At 38.6% G+C, this 18,760-nt stretch overlaps 2 protein-coding genes across 2 annotated transcripts in view; one reads left to right on the forward strand and one right to left on the reverse strand.

Annotated features, from left to right (window-relative positions):
* LOC118895532 overlaps window positions 1-18,760 on the forward strand; it is a 476,261-nt gene that overhangs the window by 24,157 nt on the left and 433,344 nt on the right. The gene's annotated exons all lie outside the window — the stretch shown is intronic.
* On the reverse strand, window positions 15,325-15,639 carry LOC118895531 (PHD finger-like domain-containing protein 5A). The gene has a single exon (XM_036852741.1). It carries the CDS (start codon window positions 15,637-15,639, stop codon window positions 15,325-15,327), a length of 315 nt encoding a protein of 104 aa, XP_036708636.1.

Raw genomic sequence — 18,760 nt, forward strand, 5'->3', positions numbered from 1 at the left:
GGTTAGGACTCAGTGCTTTCACTGGTGAGGGCCCGAGTTCAATCCCTGGTTGGGGAACTAAGGTCCCACAAGCCACAAGGCGTGGCAAAAAAAAAAAAAAAATTGGAGTATAGTTGATGTACAATATTATATGTTACAGGTGTACAATATAGTGATTCACAATTTTTAAAGGTTATACTCCATTTATAGCTATTATAAAATATTGGTTATATTCCCTGTGTTGTACAATATACCCTTGTAGCTTATTTTATACATAATAGTTTGGACCTCTTAATCCCCTACCCCTATATTGCCCCTCCCACCTCCCCTCTCCTCACTGGTAAGTCTGCTTACTGGAAGTGACAAAAGCAAACAAAAATCAGTTGTTCACACAATGTAATTTTATTGCTGAACTCTCTATTGTGTTCCATTGATTTATTTGTGTACCTTTGTGCAAATACCAAACTATCTTGAATACAGTAGCTTTATGATAATTTTAAAAATCAGATCCTCTCACTTGGCTGTTTTTTTAAAATTTATTTTATTTTATTCATTTATTTAATTTTTGGCTGCATTGGGTCTTCGCTGCTGCACACGGGTTTTTTCTAGCTGCTGAGATCGGGGACTACTCTTTGTTGCGGTGCGCAGGCTTCTCATTCCGGTGGCTTCTCTTGTTGCGGAGCACGGGCTCTAGGTGCATGGGCTTCAGTAGTTGTGGTTCGCGGACTCTAAAACGCAGGCTTAGTAGTTGTGGTGCATGGGCTTAGTTGCTCCGCGGCATGTGGGATCTTCCCGGACCAGGGCTTGAACCCGTGTCCCCTGCATTGGCAGGCGGATTCTTAACCACTGTGCCGCCAGGGAAGCCCCTGGCTATTCTTTCTCAAAGTTGTTTTGCCTATTCTAGGTTCCTTGAATTGCCATATGAATTTTAGAATCAACTTAATGATTTTTACAAAATAGCATCCTGGGATTTTTTGGGGATCTGTAGGTTAATTTGGGGATAATTGATCTCACAACAGTATTGTATATTCTGACCTATAAGCATGATGTATCTCTCCATTCATTTAGGTCTTTTAACATTTTTGTCAGCAACATTTTATAGTTTTCCGTGTATAGGTTTTACATCTTTTGCATCTTTGCATTGTATATCTTTTGTCAGATTTATCCCTAAGTATTTGTATTTTTAATGTTGTTGTAAATTGCATTGTTTTTTGAATTTTAATTTCTGATTACTCACTGATTGTATATAAAAATACAATTGGTTTTTGTATATTGATCTTTGATCCTGCAGAATTGCAAACCTCACTTCTTAGTTCTAGTTGCTTTTCTGTAGATTCCATTATATTTTCTACATAGGCAATCATATTGACATATTTTTCTTTTATTACTTTAAAGATGTTACTCCATGTCTTTTTCTGTACCCTGTTGCCCATGAGAAATCTGCTGTCATCCTTATATTTGCTCTTGGGTATATAATATGTCTGTTTCCTTGACTGTTTTAAAGTTTTTTCTTTTTATCACTGCTTTGAGTGATTTTATTATGATGTGCTTTGGTGTCATTTTCTCATGTTTCTTGAGGTAAGTGAGCTTCTTGGTTCTGTGGGTTAATTTCAATTAAATTTGTAAAATTTTCATCAGTTATTCATTAAAAAATTTTCACCCCCTATCTCCTCTTCTTTGGGACTCTGGCACAAGCATATTAGACCTCTCAAAGTTGTCCCACAGCTCACTGAGTCCCCATTTGTTTTTAAAATTCTTTTTTTCTCTCTGTGTTTCATTTTGGAAAGTTTCTATTAATATGCCTTCAAGTTAATATTTTCTTCTACGACATATAACCCGACATTAATCCCTTCCAGTGTATTTCTCCTTTTAGACATTGTAGTTTTCATCTCTAGAAGTTGATTTGGGTTTTTTTTTTTTAATATCTTCCCTGTCTCTATTAAGTTTTTGAAAATATGAAATATAGTTGTAACAACTATTATAATGTCCTTGTCTGTTAATTCTAACATTTGTATCAGTTCTGTGTCAGTTTTAATTGATCGATTTTTTTTTCTCCTTAAGATCTATATTTTCCTGCTTCTTTGCATGCTTGGTAATTTTTAATTGGATGCCAGACATTTTGTATTCCTGTAAGTATTTTTGTGCTTTATTTTGGAATGCAGTTATTTGGAAACAGTTTATTCTTACCTGGTCTTATTTTAAAGATTTGTTCAGCTCACCTAGAAGTGTGTTAGTCTAGGGTAATTATTCCCCACTTCTGAGGCAACACTCTTCAGTACCCTACCCAGTGACCGATGCAGTGTGATGTTTCTCTGTCTGCCTTGAGGGAAGAGGCACTATTCTCAGACTTAGGTGAACTCTAGGTACGGTTCTTTCTAATCCTTTCAGGCGGTTCTTTCCCCAGCCTCAGATGATTTCCTCACATTTATGTGCAAATCAGTACCTTGCTCAATTTTTAGAGATTCTCTACAGATCTCTGGAGTTCTCTCTCTGTGAAAGTGTCTTTACTAGTTTTCTGTTGCGTACATTCTAGCTACTTTGGTCTTCCCAGGCTCTCACTCTGTCTTTTCAACCCAGGGAGTCAGCTGACTTCCCCTGCTGGATTCCCTCTCCTTGGGCTGCAGCCTGGAAATTCTCTCAAGGCAGTATACTGGCACAAATGTAGGTCTCTCCTTATTTGTTTCTTATCTCTCAAGGGTCACTGTTCTTCGTTGCCTGCTGTCCAGTGTCATGAAAATCATTGTTTGATATATTTTGTTTGGTGTTTTGGTGGTTTCAGGCAGAAGGGTAAATCTGGTCTCTCTTACTTCAAATACCCTTATTATTACTGGGGGATAATTATATGCTAAACCATGTGCTAGATACAATAAGTATAACTGTAGGAATTAAGTAGAAATAGAAGTAATTTCCAGAGTGATAGGAGAAGGATACATGAAAGAAGAGAATGAACTCATATTTGAAGGTTAAGTAGGATTTGGATATATACAGTGGAAGTATCACATCCCTTTAGTCAGAAATAGTCCTCTTATCGCAAAAGAACTATGGAGACATGAATGAGCAAAACTTTTGCTGTTGACTATTTTAAGGAACCAGTCTAGGGACTTCCCTAGCGGTCCAGTGGTTAAAACTCTGTGCTTCCGCTGCAGGGTGCATGGGCCGAATCCTTGGTCGGGGAACTAAGATCCCACGTGCCACAAAAAACAAAGGAGCCAGTGTACATGTTTACTTCAAGGAATTCTTTTTGCTTATCCATGTCTTTTCAATGGAAACTGTTAAGAGATACAGTGAAATGTAAATTTTAGCCATTTGGGGATAGGTTATTTGTTAATACCAGGTTTTAATTTTTCAACATCAAGTTATTTTACAATATGAGTTTTTATTGTAAATAATAAACAAATGTTAAATAAATGGGTTTTGGAATCAAGCAGATCTGTATTTGAACTGGCTTTGTCATTTATTAGCTGTGTTTCCTTAGACTAGTCACTTGTCTTAGTTTCAGTTTTCTCATCTTTAAAATGGGAATAATGAAGGTTGTTATCAGGATTAAGTGAGGTCATTCCTGTAAAGTACTTGGAACAGAGCCTGGAACGGATTGAATCCTCCATAAATGTTGGTTGCCCTTATATGTTATACCATGAAGGTGGAATGGCAGTTGCATTAAAATATTTTGTGGTATTTAGCTTTCTGACATAAAACTATCCATTTGTTTTTCTCATAGACTCTTATAGCCAAAAAAAACTATATTCAAGTGTAATATTCTTCTATTCATTTCTTAAGCTTCATTTTACTTAGTATTCTTAGTCTTTGCCCACATGATAACAAACATCTGGATAAAAAATGAAAAAGTATTAGATTTGGATGACTGGGTTCATCTTAATGGTCATGGATTGACCAGATGACCTTACCTGAATTAACTGTATTTATGTCTGTTTCCCACCTCAACTTTTTATCTGATCTTTTCTTTTTTCGTCTCTGTTATCCCTGTCCTGCTGAAGTTGGCATCTCCTCCCTGCAGTTTATCTTTTGTGGGTTTCGTTCTGGAAGGGAGCTGTGTCTGATTAGTTTTGAGGCTTTGTAGGAACCAAGCTCCCCCAGCCCCTCAGTTCTCCTGTTACTGAGAACCTATCGCACTACAAATGGAAATGTACTGAGTTCATCTGAGTTTCAGCCACTGCCTTCACATCGGCCCACTGTGTTTTCCAGTGAGCACTTGTTGGCCATTTTTGGGTTTTCCTGTTCTCAGATCCATCAGATACTCTTTGTTTCTTTCTCTTTCCTCCTACATGACAGGGAATACCACACGGGTCTTGCGGCTGCTGGTGGCTTATCCCAATCTGCTCATGTATTCAGGTTCCTGGGGAAATCTTATCACTTAATTGTCACTATTTGATGTAAATATTGTTCATAAGTTTTTGGGTTTGGTATCCTAGTTGCTCTGTCTGTTTTTATGGGGGAATTTGGGGAGATTTAAAAACTGTATTGTGGCTGCTGTCTTATTCCCAGAATCCCTCCATGATCAGAATGTTTTTCACATTTATCTCTCCATTTGAGACGTAGCCAACAGTTTTCTGGAAGCTCTGACCCAAAGGTTAATGAAATGGAAACTAGACTGTGATAAAAGAAACTAGCCTAGCTGGAGGTGGCTGGCTAGTGGGATTATTTTAATGCAACCATTTAATTTTTCTGGATGTGTCTTTCTGTGGCTTAGGAATACATTACTTCCTTATTATTTAATTTGCAAACATGATGACAGTGTATATATCATTTTTATGCATTTTAGATATGCCAAGAGTCAATTTCTGCTCTCCTGCTCTGTAAACATGAGAATTACTCAAAAATTTCTGATACAGCACCATTAGCTTAAAATTCAGGTATTGCTTTTATTCCCTATCACCAGAATTGTAAAGGGATTTTTACAGTTTTTACCACTTTGAGCACTTTTTTTTTTAGTCTTCTTGTTGAGCTGGGGTTGCTTTCTTTTCTCTTGCTGACCTCTTGTTTTTCTTGGTCTTAAAGATCATTCAGGTTGGAAATGTAGGAGGTAAAAAGCTTTTTAGGGTTTTCATTGGCTTCAAACCTAGAGAGTGTCAATTAAACCAATCCAATTACTTATGGAATTTTTCCTTTTTTTTTTTTTTTGAGGAAATTAATCACTGTAGAAATAAACATGTCATCTGGTCATTTGAAACCTTATAGATTTTTGTTCAAGTTTGAAATTGATTAGAAGTACTGGTAGTGGTGTGGGGTGAGTGAGAAAGGAAGGGAGCAGAATTAATTATCTCCTGAAATCTATCACACTCCAAGGGCATTTTCTGTAGCATCATTATTATGAGTGTATTGTTAGACCTCACCATGGAAGGCAAGTGTATTAGCAATTTTCCCTGATTCACAGGAGAGGAAAATAGGAATCTGAGAAATTCTTAAAAGTCCAGGAAGATATAATTAATTCCCAAATGTCTTCCTTGTGTTCTATGTTCTGCCACAGAAACAGCTGAACTTTTATCAGTAGTAATCATTAATGACCTATACTCTGTCTTACAATACCAATTTTCACTTAATTTTCAGAGGGATTCAGAAAGCTCTCATTTTGGAAGCCGTAGAAATTACTACTGACCACACACATTTTTGTGCACCAGTGAACTTCGAGGTACTTGGATGATTTATAGCAAGGAGAGGTTTTCTCTTTATCTGATTTCACTGCTTTGCTCCCAGTACAGCCCATGTGCTCCTCTCTTGAGTCTTGCTGTGCGCGGTACCCAGTTCATGACTGTTTAATTCCCAGTTCACCACCCTTGCCAAGCTATTGTCCGCTGCCTGAAAATCCTCCTAACATCAGCTTTGTTAATAAGAGTTAATCTCTCCATTCTTATCTAGTTCAAAACTCAGTTCCTACAGGAAGTCTTCTATTAAATGCTATTTATTCCCTCTGAAGTACCATTGGGGCAACATCCCTTCAGCACATATATTTTTGATTTGAATAATAATGCTTCTCACTGCATGTAATATAGCTTTTAGTCCAAACTGAGCTCTTAATATATGATTATTAACCAAGTAACCTATTACCTTTCCTTGTAGGAAAACCAGTAAATAAGCCTCATGTATCAGAAGTCTGTATTTATTGTTTTGAGTGTTTGAGGGTAAAACAAATGTTCAATGAAAACAAAAGGTGGATGAGTTTAGATGAATTGGGTTTTATACTAGAATTTGGCCATTTGCATGCCAACATTTAAGTATAACATATAGTAATAACTCTATATATGCTTTTCGGATGATAAAAATAGCTGCTATGTATTACTATGTACCAGGCATTCTGTTTAGGAACCTGGATTATCTTGTCTTATCCTTCCCATACTTGGAGGTATGTTTATTATTATAGTCATTTTACATGCAGGTGGTGATGTTGGTGCTTAAAGAAGCTAGGTAACCTGCCCAAGATCACCCAGGTACTAAATGGCAGAGATGTGGTTTCATTACAATCAATCTGCATCTAGAACTTATGTTTTTAACCACTCCATTCAAATCTTAATGCGAAGAAAAAGAACACCATGGTGAATCATCTTTTTTCCTGTCCATTTTATAATACCCAGGCAGATTAAAATAGTCCAGAGCAGTGTTTTATGAAAACTTTCCAGACAATGTGAATCAGAGACACTATATTGTAGGACCGATTCACTCACTAAGCGTGATGTAATCTAAGTGCAGCCTAAGTTTTTTCTCCCACTATCCTGGTTGTATTCAGAGGTCCACTTTACATTGAATCTTGCTTTAGGAGGTCTTCTTGGGCAGGACCTAAAACGGTGAAAGGCCTGCTCTCTCTCCCGTGTGGTCCACCTGTTCTAAAGGAAACGCACGTGCATCTCTTGCGCCTGTAAATTCTGAGAGTACGGACAGATCGTAGCCCCCAGCCGACTAGATTCTGTGGCTTCAGGGCACTTTGACTTTTTCAGAGGTAAGTGGAGCCATCTGTCTTTCAATGACCAGGAATACATTGCAAGTTCTGGGAGTGATCTCATGAGAGCCCCCTCTCTCTTTTCATACTCTGACTCTATTTTACTTCCTTATACAGATGAGGCATTGAATGTCATGGAACTGTTTTGAAATTTTTCTTTTGTAAATTCTGTGCATAGAAGGGGTGGGTGAGTAGGTGTGTTTTTCACTCGCTTGGTATCTATTGTATTGGTGCTTATGCAGAATACCTTCATTTTGTCCCTCCAGACCTGCTCTCCATCCCTATCCATCCTCTTGTGTGGCCCAAGACACTGACCTATTTGGACTTCACCAATGGACTCCCTTGCCTTCTGGCTTCATGTAGGGTTTGGCCAACAGGGAGTCTGGGGAGAAACCAGGAAGAAAGGAGGAGAGTGAGGTTGGGTTCATAATTCCCTGGCTCCCTTCCTACTGGGTTCTCTTGGGCTGCCAGCATCCCTCAACCAAGGCTTTTTTGTCACGCAGCCCTATCCTCTTCTCTGATTTTGGTAACAACTCTCTTCCCTTGTGTTTTTGGGTCTAGGGATGTTGGCAGTTACCATGGTGTTACTAGACCAGGGGCACTGCATCATCCCTGTGGTTTCCCTATAATCTGCCCACATCTTTTGTGAATACTCCCTTTATTGAACTTTCTTCATGTTACCCAGCTTCAGTATGCTGTCTGCTTCCTGCTGGGATCCTATATGATATGACACCTTAGTTGAAACTGACATAGAGATGCTGCCATTTTTAACATCCTGTTATATGTATTAAAAATATAGATTCCTTAGGCCCCCATTAGACCTACTGAATCACAATCTGTGGTCATGGCATTTGGGATTCTGCATTACTTTTAAAGATTTATTTTTATTTATTTATGTATTTTGGCTGCATCGGGTCTTAGTTGCGTCACGCGGGATCTTCATTGTGGCATGCGGACTCTTAGTTGTGGCATGCATGCGGAATCTAGTTCCCCGACCAGGGATCGAACCCGGGGCCCCTACATTGGGAGTGCCAAGTCTTACCCACTGGACCACCAGGGAAGTCCCTGGGATTCTGCATTTTTAACAAGCATCTCAGATGATTCTAATACTCTAAAGAGTCAGATTTAATAGAACTCTAACATCAATTCAGGAAGTAGAAATCAAATTTTGAGCGAGGCCCAACCTGCAGGGATTGAACTATTTTGCCAGCCTAGAAGGCTCACTGAGTTCAAATTGGTAAAGTGCTTTGAGAGTCAGTAATTGAACAATATTGTGTTCATACTATCCATGTAGCATTTATGTTTTCTTTTATTTTCTCTAAACTGGGCTGAATTCTTTTAGGTGGATTAATTGATATTTTTGACTGCCGCACATAGCTCCTATGCATGGTTATTTCTTATACTTTCCTTGTATAGACATGGCTTACCAGTATCAGTTCGAGTTAATTGTTGGCCTAATACATAGATCTAATACCACTTGCTGATACTTCAGTTTAATAAGCAATGTTTGAAATAACTATTACTGCTACATGTTTCCAGAACAACATTTCTTAAAAGGGAGATTTTTGGAATTAATTTTAATAAGGATGTGGCAGGCATAATATGGCCCACCAAAAGTGTCTATGTCCTAATCTCTGCAACCTGTGAATGTGTTAGGTTACATGGCAAAGAGGAATTGTGGTTGTAGATGAAATTAAAGTTGCTAATCAGATGACCTTGAGATGTTGAGATTATCCTGGAATATCTAGGCAGCTTCACTGTAATCATAAGGGTCCTTAACAGTGGAAGAGAGAAGCAAAAGTTGGCACACCGTGATCTGAGAAGGACTAGATCTGTTGGCTTTGTAGATGGAAAGGGGCCATGAGCCGAGGGATGAACTCCCTCTAGAAGCTGGAAAAGACAAGGAAATGTGTTCTCTCTTAAAGCTTCTGGGAAGGAACACAGCCCTGCTGACACCTTGATTTAGCCCAGTGAGACCGTGTTGGACTTCTAACCTACAGATATGTAAGATAATAAATTTATATTATTTTAAGCCACTAAGTTGCTGGTAATTTGTAACAGCCACAATAGAAAGCTGATACACAAGGTTAAAAGAAATGAGGGGAGGGAGATTTCAAGTAATAAATCCATACTTTAACTGGGGTCATTTACCCTGCAAACCTTGAAGTACGCAAAGGCTGTAATTGTCATGTCGGAATGTTTGAAAATGTAATTCATTCCTTAGGAGCTTTGGTGGGTGCCGTCAGGACTTTTTGATACTGTAATTATGGGGTTGGTACAGGAGCTCATTATACACAGAGAGCGAGAACTGGGAATGTGTGGCAGGCTCTTGGACCCATCCTAAGCCACATCTTGACTGCCCAGAATGTAGATGACCTTCAGTGAGTGGCAGGCCAGCCCTCTGAGAGATGATATCTCTATAAAGACCCTGTTCCTTTGTGTCTCTGGGAACCTGTCAGCCCATCGCCGTGCTGGTTATGGAGGCTAGGCGAGGAGCAGGAGTACCTATCTGATTATTTTGCTTATCTTTTCCATTTTCTATAGTATTTTTTGTTTTTCTTATTACCTCCCAATTCTCTTTTTTTAAAAAAATAAATTTATTTATTTATTTATTTATTTTTGGCTGTGCTGGGTCTTCGTTTCTGTGCTTTCTCTAGTTGCGGCGAGCAGGGCCACTCTTCATCGCGGTGCGCGGGACTCTCACTATCGCGGCCTCTCTTGTTGCGGAGCACAGGCTCCAGACGCACAGGCTCAGCAGTTGTGGCTCACGGGCCCAGTTGCTCTGCGGCATGTGGGATCTTCCCAGACCAGGGCTCGAACCCGTGTCCCCTGCATTGGCAGGCGGATTCTCAACCACTGCACCACCAGGGAAGCCCTATCTCCCAATTCTCATATTAAAATCTTTGCATTTGCTATCGTATTTTTAATTCCCAAGAACTAATTTTTAATTTCTGGGTGATGACAAGGCTTCACTGAGCCCCCTTCTTGACTCTGCCTCTCCATGGCCTGCCAGCCCAGTTTTAGCAAGAATCCTGCTAAGCTAGTTTAGTAAGAATTCCCCCCCACCCCGCCCCCCGCCCTTGGTATCCAATCAAATTCCTCATCCCCCCAACCTTTGATACCTAACAAATTTCTTCTTAGTGATTTCCCATCTGCCGACTCCCTCATCCTGCCTATGGGCTCTAAATCCCCAGCTGTCCCTATTGTATCTGGAGTTGAGTTCAATCTCTCTTCCCTACTGCAAATAGTCTTGATCCCTGTTGCAATAATCCCGAATAAAGTCTTCCTCGCCTGTTTAACTCTCCAGTGCAATTTCTCTTTGACAATGCTTCTTTCATATAGACTCTTTCCCTTATTTCTTTCAGTTCAGTATCTTCTCTTACCAATCAGAGAACATTAGTGACGGGCTTTTTAAAAAAATTTTTTTTTCTTTTCTCTGCATTTAAAAAAATACAAACCTAGGTTTATTTGAAAAACAATTTTTTTTTTCTGTTTTTCGTATTTAAGAAGCGGGCACTAAAGTTCTTATTGGAAGTTCTGTGTGTGACTTGTCAACTGAAAGGCTTCAGTGTAGGATGATTAGGCTAGGCCATTTCAGTTGCCTCTGCCTCTTCCTGCAATCCCCCATCAATGCCTGTGGCTCCATTCTCTGGAGCTGGCAAGTTTTTCCAGAGAGAAATTTCCCAAACTCCTGTCTGTTGGGAAAGAAATAAAAGCCTAGCTATGTGATTTCTGGATGCAAGGGTGGGTAAGTAACTGGGAATCTTACCTTTCAATATGTGGCTTTTATATGATCATCCTATCTTTAGTGTGATATCCCTTATTCTCTGTGTCCCTGGTGTCCTCTAGCCCATAATCCCTTCCATTCTCCATCTCCAGAGAGTGAATCTAGAGTCCTCTGTAGTTTGGGGAGGAGCAGTCTTGTGCAGACTCCCAATCAATCTTCCTGTTTTTAACCCTGCTCAATTTCCTACTCTTTTGGAGGTATATTACTAGTCTTCTACGTCTTTTAATCATTCTGAGGAAATAATTGGTTTGCTTTTGGTTTCTTTCGGTGCTGCTTTAGGATTAAGTTTTCTCAGGTCTGCTAAGTCAGGATCACTTGTCAATCTGCTCTTCATCCTCCAATATTCTGTTTCTGTCTTCTCCTAACTTTTCTTTGTCTTTCCTAAAATTGGAGTATCAGAAACTGTTCAATGCATCATGTTTAACTGGAAGTAGATGTACATTTTAGAAAGGTTTCAAGATATTAGCTAATTATCTTCTGGTTTCCTCTCAGTCAATAAGATATTCAATTTACCTTAACATCCCAGTTCCTCCCAACAAACACAGAATTAATAAATGGTGATGGAATGATTGAGTTATTATGTAAATAGACACACTGTATTTCCTTGACACTTTTTAAAGGATGTAAAGAAGTACCATATTAAATAAATCCAATTGAAGGCAAATAATTGACAATAGAGTGAATTACACTGCCTCACCAAGCATATTGCATTAGAGCTGAGGATTATCTCAGTAATCACCTAACAGTAGGGGTCCATATTGATTTTAACTGCTAATTATGTCAGGGGTATGCCCCCGAGTTAGAATTTTAAATCTCATTCTGTTTAATCTGAAAGCACTTCCTGAACTCTGAGTTGTAATTTAAACAGAAAAGATTACAAACACTGGCAAAACAACAGATCTGAGTAGCTTATCCCACAAGAACTCATTAAGAACTTTTTCATCATCTTTTATGATGGCAGAGTCTGGCCTTGTATTTTGGACCAAGGAGTCACAAACTGCGATACTTAAGGCCAACCCAAGTGGAGTAAAGCGCCCAACAAACTTAGAATTAATAAATGATGATGGAACTATTCAGCCATTAAGATTGGATATTTCCCTTGTTTGTCAAGGGCATTTGAGTATAATTTAAGGAGTAAAGTAAAGAAGAATGAAGAGTAAACATGGAGGAATATAGTGAGTTCCTATTTGGTAAAATCCAGGACTCATTTTTCTCTGCAATAATGCCGCAAATCCCTGCCTTTGTTTTAAAGGATATAGAAGAAAACACTGATGGCAGCATTTTCTCAAAGCCAAGAATGATTCTTGGATCAATCTTATCATGTTCTTCATTTACATAAATTAAATTTGATAGTGGCTGAGATTTTTAAGAAATATTTTAGGTCATTATTGATCAGCTCAGCCACTAAAAGGACCCTGTTTAAAATAGGTTCCTGAAACATCATATGAATGTTTCATTTCCTTGCATGTCTAGATCCAAAACAGGGCTTAAAATATCTTATTGGTAGATAGTTATGAATTTTTGGCTGTTAAGGAGATGTAGAAGATTAGTTGAATTAACTCCTGCTTCACTCCATTCTGAACATGTTATAATGTTCCAGAACATTTCCAAATTTTAAAAAATGCTTCTTATTGAAAACAGAGTTCAATAAGTTGATTCCAGGTGGTGAGGAGAATCTTTTACCTGTAAAATAAAACTTACATTCAGATACTCTTTCAACAAAGCCAAATAGTTTTCCATACAAGGAAATGTGTACTAGGTATGTTCATGTTGTGTCTTTAGTTTCAATACAATGAAACAGACTTAAACATTTTTTTGAACTACATTTGTCAAATATCCAGTTAAACTATTGCCTTGTCAATATTTCAGTCTGCAAGTATGTATCAATTAAATGTCTTAACATGCCCTGGGTTACAGAAAAACATGTTTTCTTGTTTAATTTTATGAAAACATCTACCACAGTGCCTTCATATGATAGGTGCCTATTAAACATTTTCTGGACTTCCATACCTGTTAAATTTGTTGACTACCCACTGAAAAATAAAAGGTCTTCAGAAATAAATTATTAAGCAAGACTTAGGCCTTTTAGGCAAGTGAAGATGAAGAAATGTTCAAATCATAATCTTAAAGTAAATACGTTATCTATAACTTACCCTTAGGCGCAATTGATATTTAGTTAGTATTGGATGTAAAATATCAACTATACCAGTTGGTGTATAACCACTGTTCTGAGTACCTACCTCTCTCTCTGCCCTCTGCATCCTGGACCTTCCTACAATCCAGTAATTAAAGAATTACAGCCTGGCACAGTAGGGGGTTTTCATGGCCTAGAGTCCGTTCTGACTGACAGATGTCTGGGATATACTGAGGTTAAGTATCTTGACTATCACCCTCTTCATTTACCAGGTGATGCTTAGGGAATGCAAATAAATTTGCTTAGGGAATGCAAATAAATTTCAATAGTAGCTGGATACAGATTTTATTAGCATGCAAATTAGTTTTTGGGGGGACTGGGGGGAGTAGAATTAGCATTTCCCAAGCTCTTTTTCACTGAAATATTGTTAGTTTACTTGAAAAATGCTGGATTGGGCAGTTACACCTATTCTTTGGTGTAGGACTTTTCAGAGCCTTTAATATTTGACTTTACATTTTTAATCTCTAGGATTTAAGGATTACTTGACTATGAAACCCTTTTTTCCCCCATGGAACACCAATTAATGTCAACTGATATAATGTGTATTAAAACTCTAAATATTTAAGATAGCCCTTGCTGCTTCTTATATATATATATATATATATATATATATATATATATATATATATATATGTATGTATATAAATTAGCATTATTCACTCTCTTTGTTTTTTTGGGTTTTTTTAATTTATTTTTTAAATTTATTAATTTTTGACTGCATTGGGTCTTCGTTGCTGTGCACGGGCTTTCTTTAGTTGTGGTGAGCGTGGGCTACTCTTCATTGCAGTGCACGGGCTTCTCATTGCGGTGGCTTCTCTTGTTGCGGAGCATGGGCTCTAGGTACACAGGCTTCAGTAGTTGTGGCTCGCGGGCTCTAGAGCGCAGGCCCAGTAGTTGTGGTGCAGGGGCTTAGTTGCTCCGCAGCATGAGGGATCTTCCTGGACCAGGGCTCGAACCCGTGTCCCCTGCACTGGCAGGCGGATTCTTAACCACTGCGCCACCAGGGAAGCCCAACTCTTTTTGAATTATCAATTTTATGGCAAGGCAGAAGAAAAGTTAATGTTGATTAAGGCAAAGAAAAGTTAGAGTTGACTATTGTAGTCAGGGTAGGCTAGGTCAAGCCATGGGAACACTCGATCCTCAAAGCCTAGTTGGTTTAACACAACAGTGGCTCACGCAAAGTCTGCTGTGGTTCGAGACACTGTCCTTCAAGTAGTGACCCAGTGATGTGGCTGCTTCCTTCTTACGTTGAGGAGCTGACGGAATGTTTGGTGAGACTTCCTGTCTCTGCTGAAACTGTACAGCAAAAATCAGTATTATGTAGTTTAGTATGTTGATTGTCCTTCATTTTAATTTTGGTAAATACATAAACAACAAGCTATGTGTTTTTACCTTGCTCCAAAAGTACTTTTCCCATTCTGCAAATTAGCCATGGGAAAGTATGAACTGGCTTTGCTTAGCTCATTCTTAGAGTGTCTATTCTTTTTACCATTACATGTTCAGGTTTTTAAATATTCAATTGATGCTGTAGACACACAAGAGTTGAGAGTCTGGTTATTAGATTTCTTGCTTTTTGGCATCTTGCTTACATATCAGTATTGTTCCTTTCAGTGTTACTTATTCTTTGTGGCTGGTTAATTTATGTGTAGATACTTAAAAAAGAACTCTACATTTTTTTCCTAAACATCACAAGTGCTTTCTCTTACCATGATTATTTTCTTTTTTGCATGAATCCCAATACCTTTATTCTGAATCACAAATTCCTGGGTGACTAAAATTCCTAGAGTTAAGATTAAATTGGGAAGGGGCTGACTACCAGAAAATAGGCTGACTACCAGAAAATAAACACCTGCTTTATTAATACAATAGCAACAGAAAGGGTTTCCAATTTTTAGAAGAAAAATAACATGAACCAGCACCACCTGGTGGGTGTTACAGATGAAATGCCCACACTTGTTGTTCTGAGAGCCCACTACCACCCTGCAGATGTTTCATCAAGGACAACTGCCATCAGAGCTGCTGCAAGAACGTGCTTCTCCCTGCAGCTAGCTTCACAGCTCCTCAAACAGAAGACTGAACTGATAGATCATTCCTGTTTTAGAAGCTTTTGGTGTACAGAACTTCTCGATGTGGATAACACAGTCTTGCTTCTTGAATTTAAGGAACGCCATGAACCAATCTATCCATTTTTCTGTGATACAGTCTGCCAGAGTGCTCTGAGAAGAATCTTTTTTTTCCATTCCTACCATGGCTGGGTGAGAGGAGAGGAAAGGGTGGAAAGGTGCCAGTGTACTAATAGGCAATTCCGGTAATGCTGTGTGCTCCATTTCCTTTCTGTAGGCATCTCTTTTGGCAGCTGCAGCAGCTTGATGGGGGGAGGAAGAGGCAGCCCACCAATCACCTCTTCTTGAAGCCCTATTTTTTGCGTTCATAGAAGAGATCTGTCTTAGAGCTCCCAAAACTGACAATCTTTGGGCAACCATCTCTGTCTTTCTCCTGGATGGTGCACTCCTTACAAAAATAGGCATCTGAAACTCCGGGGCCTCCACGGATCACACAGCGTCCCTGGTAAGAGCCATAGTTACATTCATCACACATGCGCACCAGGGTGCAGGGACACACATAGGAGTCACAGATCACACACTTGCCATCACATCTTTCACACAGTCTTCCAATGGCAACACGAGCCTGCTTGAGGCAAAAGATCAAGTCCGGGTGATGTTTAGCCATAGCTCCCTCTATGCCACCCATGATTATTTTCTAAAAGACACTCGCCAAGTGAGAAATATTCCCTGATTTTGTCACAGCTGACAGTCTCTGTTGAAGAAAGATTCTCGTCTTTGTTATCAAGGGAATAGTGCAAAGGATATGAACACCGATAGAACTTCATAAGAGGAGCTGAACTTGGTATCCTGTGAGGCCTAGTCTAAATCCATGGTTACTAATTTTTCAGTTTTGTGAGTAGCACATTCACTCACAGTTCTTCACATGTTAATAAAGCCTCCAGTATTACCTCCTGCCTCTCCCTGCGTGTGAACACTTTGTTGGAAGGAAAGGAGCTAACCTTAAGCTGGTGTAGACCGAGGCTGAGGGGTGCTGTGGTGAGGGAAGGGAAGAGCCCTTTCTACCCATTACTTAAATATTTTTCGGAAATGATTTGGACTTAACATGGTATGCTAATATAGTTTTTCTTCATGATGCTATAGGGGAGGAAAAATCTTTTCCTTCTACTCTTCTAAGTTCTTGGCTGGGACCCCTATAACAAGACAGATTAACAAGAAAAAAGCATACAAATGTATTTAATATAACTTTTACATGACACGAGAGCCTTAATAAGGAAACAAAGACTTGAAGAAGCGATTAAGCCAGAGCGTTTTCACGCTAGGTTTGATGAAGAGTGGAAAGTCGTGGAAAGATGCGATAGGATAACAGAGTATGAGCTAAGGGTAGTACATGGGAAAAGAGCAAGGCCTGTTCAGATTCCTTTCAACATCCTTCCACCTTGGAAATAAGGATGTTCCTTTCCTCCCTGCATAGGGAGGGCCCCTCTCCCATAAGGGTTTTGTGACCTACTTCAGGGGAAGTTCAGAAAGTCCTTCCTGCATGTGACATTTCTTAAATTTTTTTCAGTTTATGCCAAGGTGCCATATCTTGGGGTAGGTTTTCCTGAACACCATCAATGTTGTAAGTAAACATCCAGGAAACTCATTAGCTTCAATTGTACTTGATACTTTCCTTCTTGGGTTTCCTTACTCATCTTTCCCAAGTTCTCCCAGCAGGTATGGCCTTCTCCAATTTAAGAAATTCATAATGAATAAGTAGCAGATATAGTAAGCCGTAAATGGTAATATTTTCTCCTAGCCTTGTGAATTTGAGAACATAATTTTCCCTACAGAAAAGTTGGAGATGGGGTTTAGAGTCTTTAGCCTCTTGTATCTTTAAAATTAAAGATTTTAAAAAATTTAAATTAAATTAAAAAGCAATATATTTTCATTGTAAAAATATTAGAAATGACAGATAAGGAGAATAAGGAAAAAATGCATCCTTAACTGCCACCACTCTCCTACACAAAAATAATTACTATCATCATATCTGTGTATATTTTTATGACCTTTTCTCTATAGATATAAATATACCTATATAAATAATTTCTCAAGGTTGCAGTAATAGTATAGACACAATTCCATGTTTTCTTTTGCATTTACATTTTATAAACTCTTTTCCATGTTTTTTACATAATCTTCATAGTTACTATTTTAGTGGCTAACACCATTATTTGAAATTGAGTTATTATTAGAAGAAATGGATTCTTTGAGAAACGTGTCCCCTTCTATCCTTTTAGTTTGAGCAAGGTTCTGGAGTATATAGGACATTTTCCTCTCCGCCTTGGGCATGTGCTCACCCATTTCCTTATTCCCCTTTAACTTAATACTAGAAATATTTTTTCAATCAGGCATATGAATAATATTAGAAATTTATTTGGAAAGAAATAATAAATGAAAGAAGTATTCTCTGAGGAGGATCTTTTTGGATAGGGTTGAAGACAGGGTTTTTCATTTTATCTGCCATTGGCTTCCAAATGAAAATAGAAGGAATGGCAGCTGTATTTTCACTACAGAATTGTGCATATATGTGTGTCTGAGGAACTTTATGAAATAGCTTAGAAAATGATCATCAATGCCTTGAATAGATTCATCACAACGTGTGTACTTATTTAAGCATATTCTTGGGTACTGTGCATTCACATGGCCTGATTTGTAATATATGCCATTTTTTCCCCTGAGTTTGCATATCAGAGATGATGCCTTTTTTTTCTCCCAGTACTGCTGCTTCTGCCTCTACCTGGGATTATGCAGATTCTGGTTTAAACCTCTTTATTCTTTTCTGCAAGTGCACAGCATGATGGGCTTCATTTCTGAGAGTAAATGATAATGGATTTCAGCTTTCACCAGTGACATTTGGAAACTACAAGTCTTTAATAATATGTGTGCCACACAATGAAAATGGTCACCCTGTTCCAAGGATGTGAAAATGTAAATAAAATAGCAGTGCTGTAAACATGTAGAGGCTAAATCTTAAAATGAAGGTGGGGGTCCTAATTATTTTAATGGAACCAATTTTATGATTTTTCAAGTGGGATGTAAAGGACAATCTTATCTATAGTGGGTACTTGGGATAATCAAGGGAAAGCTCTTAGAAAGGGTTTAATTTATTCTGTCAGATATTCAAGGCTATAAAACATTTCAACAAATCAAAGCCATCATTTGAGAAATAATAAAGATTAAAAGCCAACATCAGACACCACAAACTTGGGTCCTTCCTGCCCTTTAATCTGAGTACCAGTTTTATATTAAATAAAGCGTGCTTATCATCGATTAACATTTATTTCTGTCTCACTGGGTATACAGTGCTTTTTGATGGTCCGGATGTAAAGGGACCCAATTTCTTGTCTAAAACAACTGAGTGTCTATCTTTTGTTGATAAACACAATGTGTGAAGGTCGTAAAGAGAGAGCTTTGATAAATTTGTCAGACCTGGGCTTCATGGCTGCATCTGCAGAGGGAGGAGAGGCAAGGGTATCTGAAAAGAGCAGGGGTATTTCTCTAAAGAGCAATGACCTTGAGAGATAAGATTACTGAAACCTCAAATCCCAGTTTTGGGTCTTGAGGTGAAGTAACCTTTGCCTCATTCCTGAATTTCCATTTTCCTTATTCCCATTTACTGCTAGCAGAGACTGGGAATCAGTTTCCTACCTTTACGAAAACCCAATTTATTGGGCTTCTCACTCCCATGCTACCTCTTCTGTAAGAGAAAGAGGAGGCTTTTCTGCTCCAAATGCCTGGGGAGGACC

The sequence above is a fragment of the Balaenoptera musculus genome, chromosome 5, assembly GCF_009873245.2.
Source record: "Balaenoptera musculus isolate JJ_BM4_2016_0621 chromosome 5, mBalMus1.pri.v3, whole genome shotgun sequence".
In the NCBI taxonomy this organism is placed as follows: Eukaryota; Metazoa; Chordata; class Mammalia; order Artiodactyla; family Balaenopteridae; genus Balaenoptera; species Balaenoptera musculus.